General features: G+C 42.6%; 1 protein-coding gene across 1 annotated transcript; it reads right to left on the minus strand.

Moving 5' to 3' along the window:
* Positions 1–193: 193 nt before the first annotated feature.
* cope (COPI coat complex subunit epsilon) lies at positions 194–8,918 on the minus strand. Its single transcript, XM_004570174.3, has 10 exons — positions 8,781–8,918; positions 8,565–8,627; positions 8,371–8,471; positions 6,081–6,233; positions 5,543–5,596; positions 3,644–3,725; positions 3,207–3,362; positions 1,491–1,559; positions 756–830; positions 194–530 (listed from the first exon to the last, which is right to left on the minus strand). Exons 1-10 carry the CDS (start codon positions 8,880–8,882, stop codon positions 477–479), a joined length of 909 nt encoding a protein of 302 aa, XP_004570231.1. The 5' UTR covers positions 8,883–8,918; the 3' UTR covers positions 194–476.
* Between the last annotated feature and the right edge of the window lie 1,482 nt (positions 8,919–10,400).

Below are 10,400 nucleotides of genomic sequence, written 5' to 3' on the forward strand. Positions count from 1 at the left end.
AAATAAATGGAAGAAAAATAGAAAGGGGGGAAAAAAGCAGAGGGGCTGTGACGTAATTACCGCTCTGTCTTTGTGTTTGAAAGAAAAAAGCGTCATGTGCACGATTTGCATCACAGATAATTCAGAAAGCGCGTTCATGTCTGAATTTCCGGTCTAATACATTCAGGCACACAAATCCACACACCATCACACAGCCGGGTCACACGTTTATTATCATTTCAAAGGAATGCTCGCATTACACAGATGTGTTGTAAAACAAATGCAATTTTCAAGAGTGGATAGCAAAAGAAAGACGCGTTGGGCTGTCCCCACGGGGAGTTGTGACATCCAGTGTGGTTTAAATATTACAGCCAAAGTTTCAGAGCAAAAAATACCAAAGCACAGTACACGTTTAAATGAAAGGGAGAAGCTGGGTCTGTGGTGTTAAAGTGAACTCCATCCATTGTTAGAGCGCCTCCTCGGTACGAGCAGATGCTCTACGCTGTAGCTGTGGGAGCGTACTGCATGGCTAGTCTGTCAAACTCGTTCTCCTGCAAGAGAACAAAGAGCAGAGGGAACAGTTCAGCACCACAGGAGCACTGTAACCCACTTTAAGCATGTTTATGTACATCTGCACTCTTATGTAATGACACCAGTGTGGGACAAGGGCTAAAGACCCACAGTGGCTTCGCTCCAAAGGACACCTGGCACTAAAACTTTCATAACATCCATTAAATCGTTATATTTGTCAGAATGCTTAACGACAAGAATGTTACCTTAGCTAAATAGTCTTTGAGGAACGGGTGGGCTCTGTGTGCATCTTTCAGCTGGGAGAGGTATCGACTGGTTACCTGGGGACATCATAAACTCATCAGACACACAGTACCAAAAACAGGTAACGTTGGCCAAAAACAAAGTTTAAAAGTCCACAAAAAGCAGGTTTACAGACGAAAGGTGACACAGGGTTACCAACAGAGAAACAACTTTTCCAAAATGTCTGCAAACAAACTGTAACATGTTACACTGGTAAAGAATATCAGAGTAATGCCATAAAACCTCTAAATGCTCCACCTGTGTACTCCTTTCTATAATACCAGATATTAAGACCCTGTGTTTCGTATAGTTTGCAAATACATTTCCTCACAACTCCAGGAAACCTTGAGTGAGATGTGCTAATCAGCAGTTACTGCAGGTGGAAACAATCTAATGATGACTTGTAGCTTCATGTCAGCAATGTGCTGCTATCTGTGTGCTCTGAAGTCCTTATAATGTAAGGAAGATAAGTGAGCGTTATCTCATGAACTCAGATTGTGCAACTCCTCTATGGCAGAAAGGATTTGTCTGGTTCAAAACAAAACAAGAAGTGCATCTTATTTTTAATCCTCGATGTAGGCATGAAGGGTGAGGGGGCAAAGCTGCTTCAAACCTCTTTGAAAGATGGTGACTTAATCTATAGGATATTGATAAAACCAATGGTTAAATCACAGACGGCTTTGGGTTCAAAGTCTCACCTCGGGAGCTTTGCCCAAGTGCTGGGTCAGCACGATGAGGTTGATCAGTGTCTCAGGGTGGCTGCTGTCCTGATAGGGATAAGAGAGAGGAAGACGCTTTACTGTCAGCAGGTTTAAAGTTTCTTACTGAAAGACTCAGATTGACCTGCTGCAGGTCGCAGTGATCCAGTTTAATGTCACCCTGCTTTAAATGAATCACAGCAAAAACATGTGTGCTTACAGCAACATGAACCAATGCTCTCTAAAATCAATACCTGCAAACATGATAAGACCAGACTCACAGCAGGCATCACCAACCAAGGTTATTCCAGGCAAATCGTTAGTATCTGTTAGTTTGGTTAAGATTTCCTAACAGTTTACCTGATGTGTTTATTGAGAATCTAAGATAAGATAAGATAAGATAGAACTTTATTAATCCCTCGGGTGGGTTCCTCTGGGAAATTCGATTTCCAAAAAAGCACAGCACCGACAGAAGTTACAGAGTTATACACACACACATATATATAAATACAGAGACAATATAAATAAAATATACGAAGGGGATAAATAGAATAAATAGGAATAAAAATAAAAATACAAGTGAATTGCACATTTCAAGTATTGAGTCTGAATCTGGACTCAAATTAACCCCGAAACTAATACAAGCTAAGCTAAAGCTTAACATTTTAAAACAAAGATGTTAACTCAAGTGAGAAAATACACCCAGGAAACCAAACTGAATCAAAAAGGCAAAATCAAATAAAAACTAATTAGAAAAAACTATAATAACCACTGGCATCAAAGCGATCTGCACTCACAGATGGATTCAAAATGCAGATGACTTTGATTTATAAAGTGACCTGTAGTTTTTATTTACAACAGATTATATTCAATAGTTTAAATAATGAACACGGATAAATAACATTTGTTGACTGGAGGAATAAAAACTACAGTCCAACCAAATCCTGTTAGAGATCAAGTGCAGGAAGTGTGCATGTGCTGCCCCCTGCTGTCACACTCAGATCATTTACTTCTTCAGTTATACACTAAGATGCTTTATTCTTCAGGTCGTCTGGATTCAGCAGTTATAATATGGTTCACACTAAAACGAACCCCGCCTCCCACCCAAACACACGACCAATCACGTTCACTGAGCGTGACGCAAAATGTAACAGCTGCTGTCACAAACAAGAGGATCAGCAACAACTGTCATTTTTATCTGTGTTGAACCACTCACTGGTGGTCAGGATGCACGAACGTGGAGTCAGTGTGAAGAAATTCCCAGGTTTTCTAACTAAACTTGTGTTAAGCAGAATTGATGGTGCGGCAGAAGCGGCGCGTTTGCAGTCCGCTCAGGTCCGAGGACGGCCCGTCTGGCAGCGTACCAACTAAGTTGTACGACCATAAATTATGCTTTAGGAGTTCTTCATCCCCAGAGCAGTGCAGAAAACGAATTAATATGGGGTTCAAAAATAAGCTTCTGTGCAGGCTGTACATGTAACACAAGCATCTGACTGACTATCACACATATTGGCTGAGATCACGACAAGGAGGAAGATGTTCCTTAACATGAGTTTATTCATTACGTAAAAAGTGGCACTACTCTCAGCTCTAAGACCGTGGATCTAAAAGCTGCCTTAGAAACAAGTTAATAAAGCATTAAGTGAATTGTGCATAAATGCAGAGACCAGACAGACACACAAAAACCAAAAAAGCCAACTCCTGTGGTCCTCCAACCTTATCAAGCGCCTCCTGCAGCACTCCTTCAGCCTCCTCCCACTTGTTCTGAGCCATGTAGCAGGCCGCCTGGCCATTGAGGAGCAACAGTGTAGAAGAGTACTTGTCAGACATCTCTTGGAAAATGTAGTAGGCATCCTGCAGCTTCTCTCCACCCTGGAATAACAAACAGACTGTGAGTCAGTGATGATTCTGAAAAGTCAGTCGCAGCTGCTTTATATGCATCGTATTGTTTTTCTAATGAGGACGGGGGTGCAGAGCTCCTGAAGATATGAGCTGTTTAAGAAGCAGAACAGTCCATTCACCACCTGTCACACTCTGGCTAGGTTAGCTTTACACTGCACCAATATTTCCTGCTGCTTCAGTTCGTTTCAATGCAGCTACACCAACTCCTGTATTGTGCACTGAGGGACATTAATGAAGGTTTGTCCCCTCACCACAGCAATGTTAACCCAGGCTGTTGCTAGCTGGGTTAGGGTGGCGTCTTCATCCTGCTCCTGCATCTTCTTCAGTTCTTTCCTATGAAAAAAGAAAATGTGATGAGAGGATGACTGCCCCAATTTACAGTCTGTTTTTGTTAATGCAAGCTTTTCTAATTCACAGAATTAGTAACACACACTGCAGGTCTGCTGAGTTTAACTGTTTGATAGAGTGCTGTGCAAAAGTCTTGAGCTCCCCCTCATTTCTCTGTATTATGCTATTATTATTGAAACATGCAAACATACGATAGAAAGTAGCTGCTCTCTTATTTCCCAAGAGGTCACCACAGCGGATGTACGCGCATGCTGATTTTACACACGATGCCCTTTCCTGACGCCACCCTCCCATTTTTATCCGGCACTAGGAGTAGGCTAGCATGTGACCCCTGAGACTGGGTGTGTGTCTGCTGCCATAATCTTGTAATTTCTGTAAGCAGACTTCACGAATAGTTCTCCAGGCTTCTTGAAGGATATTCAAAGCTCGTCTTTGGATGCTGGCCTCCTTTTTTTTTTTGTTCTCTGTCAAGACGATCCCACACTCTGGGGGATTTCATCACACCGGCTGTGTTTGGGATACACTGCACACCCTGCAGAGATAGCTGTGTTTTTGGCTAAACGCTCTTTGAAAATCCCCCAGTCTGTGTAAGACGCTTGTTTGACAAGTTGTTCATTATGTGTAGATACAGCACTGTGTCCTCCTTTTTTAGGCTAAACTCCTTTGACAATGGTCGGGTACAAGAGCTGGATTAACCCTTTAGGACCTACCATAGAACCAAGTCCGCCTGAGCTATCTTTATAGTTTTACATGCTGTAGCGCCATTTTTGGGAGCATTTCAAGTTGCTATACATCAATACAGCGGTTATATCCCAAATTTTAATAATATGTATGCTTTAAGTCCATAGTAACTACATAAATAGCAAAAAAGTGCAATAAACTACAAAAAAGAAAATCATTTTTGGTTCTTTACACATATTTGCAGTCAGAGAAATTTCAGAGGTTTATCCCTCAAAACCGTAAATGCAAAAAAGTTGCACAAAATAGTTTCCAACCACAGGAAATTTATTTTGAGTGTCTTCATAGTTTTATGAAGACACTCGTTTTTATATACTTCTCTCTATACTTTTTATATACTGCAGGGAAAACGAAAATATTATAATGCAAATTTGGAAAAACAAACAAAAAACGGCGTGTGCATCAAAATAAACTGTTTCCAGCAGTGTAAACATGAATTTTAATAACACCAGCATAGCTTTGTAAATGCGCTATAGAAAAAAAAACAACGATATTTTCCGCAAAAATGACGTCACTTCTGGTTTCGGGCAGGTGATGGCGGACATCAGATAAATCGCACTGACGTCTATTCCAACGTAGGAAGTGTCATGAACAGCTGATCAGATCGGCAAAGCGTGTTTCTGGAATATTTTGGTTTTGTTGCTGCAAATGCTTTTAAAGAAATTTTTGCAAAGCCATGTGTGGAAGGAAACCGTGACCTCGGACAAGCTGAATGCATAAGATGTAAGTACAACTCTTCTGTTATCATGTGCACAAAAAACGATTGCGCTAGCTTATGTGCTTCCAGTTCTACCAGGCTTTTAAAATAGTTACGCAAAACGGAGCGTGCCCACTCCGACCGGCCATAAAGGGTTAAAAATGAGCCAATATCCAGAGAAGAACCTGGAGAACTATTGTTTGACGCTGCATCAAAATAAATCATAAGAACGCCTGAAAGCTGGTTGAAGATTTTTGTGCAGAACTGTAGATGTGCGCTTCCAGAAGCTGATCAACCAATTCTAGTGGAAATTCTCTAGTGTCATGTTCATTTTTCTCTTGGATGAAAACACCAGGTAATGTCATACCTCGCCAGGTCAACACGATCCAAGCTCAGAAGCACCTGAATGGTCATGGCCATACTGATGACAAAAACAGAACAACAAGGGTAGGGCTTGGTCAGTTTCATGCAGAGCTCTTTAAACAGCAGGGAGTGAAGATCCCACTGAGTACAGATGACACAGGACACATTTCACATCCCAAAAACAAATTACGAGGGCTCAGAGTTACAGAGTTCAGACTGTAAACAACCCAGAAATCATCTGTGATATTTAGAAAAACGTCAAACAAAATACATGATTGATGTATATGTAAATGTAGTTCATCTCACACTCCCACATATTAGCTGTGTAGGCACTTGTGCGCATTTGTCAAAGCAGCACAGTGAGTCCAGTAATCATGCAGATGACTGAGCATCTCCATCAAATATTGGTTATGAATAAAAATGAACGTTAAAATTTAAACTGTTCTTGTTTTTGTGGTGATTACTAGTCAAATATGGGGGAAATGTTTGGAGCGGATCATAAATCAAACCTTGTTAAGCTAAAAATTTCACTCCCTTCTTACCACTCGAGGCTTTCTCCTTGGTGCAGAGCCCTGAGGGCAGCATCAGTATTCATCTCGTGGTGATAGATGGAGGCAGCCATGAGTAGGAAGGTGGTGTTGGCAGCATCCACACTCTTTGCCATCTTTTTGTCCAAATCGGCAACGATTACGTCCCTGAACAAAAACAAAGCCTAATTAAAAGCTGTGAAGAAAAAACAACTACCATCTGAAGAGTAAGCTGTTTCCATCTTCTGTCTTCTTCATTCAAATTTGTACATGGACACCTTCCTGAATTCTGTCAGGCTTGTTAAGCAGTAAAACATGAATAAAAACTAAGCAAACGTAACATCACAAAACACAGTTTCCACTGAGAACAGGAAACAGTCTGTAACTATGACTATATGAGAGTGAAATAAACAAAAGTCCCACCATCAATATATATTTTTATACAATCTGTTAACCACAGAGGAACTGAATTATTTATTGTATCTTGTGTGCATTATTAACACAACACTTATTTCTCTTCTTTAGGACACACAGGACATTATTGAACACCTGGAGTTTGGAGTGGCAACAGATATAAGACCTGTTGGTGTTGATCAGGCCTGTATCAAGAACGAATGAAAACCTGGGACCCTCAAACACTCAAGAAGTCTCTGCTGAACCCAAATCTCTGCATTTTAAAAGTCATCGCACATCTAATTCTTCTTCTTCTTCTTTCAGCTGCTCCCTCGGGGGATGACACAGTCAATTAACTGCCCATCACACCAACCCTCTGCACAGCTTTTCTCAGAGGTCTTCCTCCTACCATATTACAACATCCTTTGTCCAGTATATCCACTCTCCTCTTCTCTGCACACGCAGACCATTTCTGCTTCGCCTCTTTAACTTTGTCTTCAAAGTCAGAAGCCTGAGCCGTCTGATATACTCATTTTCACAGAGAGAGATCTGCGCATCTTCATTCGGCCTCCAGCTCCATCATTTCGACATCACACATCAGAGCATGTCACTGCCATCATATAAACCTTCCCTTTCAAGCTTGCTGCCATCCTTCTGTCACAAATTGCTCCTAACACTCATATCTACCCACTCTGTCCACTGCCTTGGATGATCGTCCTTTACTACCTCTCCTCCTTGTATTTTCACTCTTACACAGACATGCATCTTTTTTCTGTTGACATTCATTCCTCTTTTCTCTAGCACATATACACACACACCTCCACCTCTCCTCCACCCATTTTCTCCTCCCACTACAGTTCAGAATGTTGTCTGCAATCCTCAGAGTCCACAGAGACTCCTGCCTTACCTCATCCGACAGCCTGTCCATCACCAGCACAAACAAAAAGGCGCTCGGAGCCAGAGCCTGATGTAATCCCACCTCCACCTTGAAACCACCTCTCACTCCTCCCTCACAACAGTCTCGCTGTCGTCATACACCACCCTCAAATAAACTCTTGACACCCTCACACAGCATTGCAGTTCCTCTCTTGGCAACCTTAAATCTGCTTTCCACAGAGCCACAAACACCAGCACATATCGAACTGCTTGTGTGAACTTTAGCCTACTACTGATACAGACTGGAAGGCCACAGTGACAACTAGTATTAACTACAGAAAAATAATACGTTTTATCCATATCCGGGGGCGATCGTGGCTCAAGAGTTGGGAGTTCGCCTTGTAATCGGAAGGTTGCCGGTTCGAGCCCCGGCTTGGACAGTCTCGGTCGTTGTGTCCTTGGGCAAGACGCTTCACCCGTTGCCTACTGGTGGTGGTCAGAGGGCCCGGTGGCGCCAGTGTCCGGCAGCCTCGCCTCTGTCAGCGCGCCCCGGGGCGGCTGTGGCTACAATGTAGCTGCCATCACCAGTGTGTGTGTGTGTGAATGGGTGGATGACTGGATGTAGTGTAAAGCGCTTTGGGGTCCTTAGGGACTAGTAAAGTGCTATACAGGCCATTTACCATCTACTCTATCGCCAAGTCCTATGTCCCTCCCGTGGCGGACTAGTGTAAGTGGATGTACAAATGGTACGTCTCGATGCATCTCAATCATCCAGGAAAGTAAATCTCCAAAAGTTGATTCTGTTCATCTGGACGTAGCGTTTTGTGGGAGAAACGTTTCGTCACTCATCCAGGTGACTTCTTCAGTGTCAGCTGACTGCAGGTTTCCCCATCTTATAAAGAGTAAATTTGCATAATGACTGAAACCAGCCCACTGAAGGAACAATGGGCTGGGAGGTTTATAAGATGAGTGACGAAACGTTTCTCCCACAAAACGCTACGTCCAGATGAACAGAATCAAGAGGTAAAAATGGTACCTTTTGCTCTCACTCGACAAATACTCTGCAAACATCTTCACAGCCTGCAGCTCGGGGGGAGAGTTGGCCTTGATGTCATCCAGGACAACAGCATACTTCCTCTGCAATAACACAGAAAGTAAGAGGACGGGTCTCATCGACACTCCGTGACAGCGGTGGGTGCGCAGTGACAGAGCTCTGATGGAGACACTCACCTGAGCAATGTACGCTCTATACAAAAACATGTCCCTCTCGATCTCCTTTTCTGGTGACGACGGCTTCAAAGACAAAACACAGGCAGCATTTCAGCACCGAGAGAAGTTTGAGCTAACAGGTTTAGCACTGCTGCTCGCAAACGGGACGCTGGCTCACACAGAGCCGCGGGACAGCTTCGTTTAAACGCATTCAGGTGTTAACTGTTTGTCACCTACCTTCACTTTCTGCGCCTCGTTGATGCACTGCTGATAGCTGCCGATGTAATACGCATTTTTCACATCGAACAGCTCATCAACATCTCCCTGCTGCGCCGCCATGTTGACTACAGAACTTCCTGGACACGTAGCACATATACGTCACCTGCTTACGTTTTGCTCAGGATTCTGGGAGATGGAGTTCAACAACAAACTGCTGAGAGCATAGATTTATGATATATCTCTGTGATACATGCTGAAAATTTGCTGTCTTTAGTCAACTCTTTTTTTTAATGCTCTGGTTATATGTGTTTATATTTTTTTGAATTTTTACATTTCTATTTTGAGGCACTTTGTGATCGTCACTTTCTTACTTTGTTAGGAGTAGTACCCATTTATAGCACAGAAGAGCCCTTCCAGCTCTCCTCTCTCCTGTCTTGTCTTACTTCTCTCTTTCACCTTTTCTATCTCTTTGAAGAAGTGAGGCTCCATAAATATTAAAGAGGTAAGTATTACTTCTCAGTTGCAGTGAATTGATAGAAGAAAATAAAGAGAAAACTAGATCAGTAGAAAACTAAACAGAAGAAAGTAGAAGAGAAATAACAAGTTAACATAAACCAGTGACACACTCCGGGGCCTGATCAGCCCTGGCAGGGCCTCCTTGGATGAGGGTGTCTAGTGATAATGGCCAAAACACCCGATGAATCCAAGGTCCACTACTGACAATGTGTCCCAAATTTTAATATGATAATCTAGATCAGATCTCTAATCCCTAAACCTAACCAAGGAAGGTAAAAAATGGCAGATTAGCCTGGGTAAAAGACCGAAACACCCTGTGAAGTTGAGGCACACAACGATGTGTGCCGCTGGTAAAGTTTCTGGGCTGCCTTTCCTCATAACAGCCATCCCTCAAGACTTTCTCCATTTGAAGCAATGCATTACCAGGGATTGTAACATCTAGTCCTTTTACTGTACCCATTTATATGCGCCTTTACTTATTTCAATGTGATTTATTCTTGTGCATTTAGACAAAAGTGATTATTCTGCTTTTGTTCTGCTTGACGTATCTGCAGCCTCTGACACCAGTAATCATGGGAGGGGTTGGTATTTCTGGTTCAAATGGTTCTCATCATACTTACCTGTTTGACCTCATCGGCCCCCCTCACACGTGGGGTTCCTCAGGGCTCAATCCTTGGTGCAGTTTTCTTTCCTGGGCATTCTGCTAAACAGCTTCAAAGGCACTTCCTAGAATTTCTTTGCTGATGACACACAGCTGTATTTTTCTGTCAAGACAAACAACCTCTCCTCAGTGAATGCTCCACTGAGATTAAAAACTTCTGTTGTGCTAAAACTGAGGTTTTTATTAGTTCGGGCCTGAAGACATCTCTAAGCAGGTCAGTTATTACACCAGCCTGCTCTCAGGCAACATCAAATCATGTATTAAGGCCGTTGGTATTATTTATGAACAGCAAGTTTGAATCTCAGAGCTCAGCCAGTCGTGTTTCTTTCATTTAAGAAACATCTCAAAAATCAAACATTCGCTGAAACCCAACAGTTTGCCACTTTTAGTGCACACTTGCATTTTCTGCTCGGACGCCTCCCTTGACTGTGTTCATGGTCCAGAACGCAGCAGTGAGGCTC

The sequence above is a fragment of the Maylandia zebra genome, linkage group LG23, assembly GCF_041146795.1.
Source record: "Maylandia zebra isolate NMK-2024a linkage group LG23, Mzebra_GT3a, whole genome shotgun sequence".
Taxonomy (NCBI): Eukaryota; Metazoa; Chordata; class Actinopteri; order Cichliformes; family Cichlidae; genus Maylandia; species Maylandia zebra.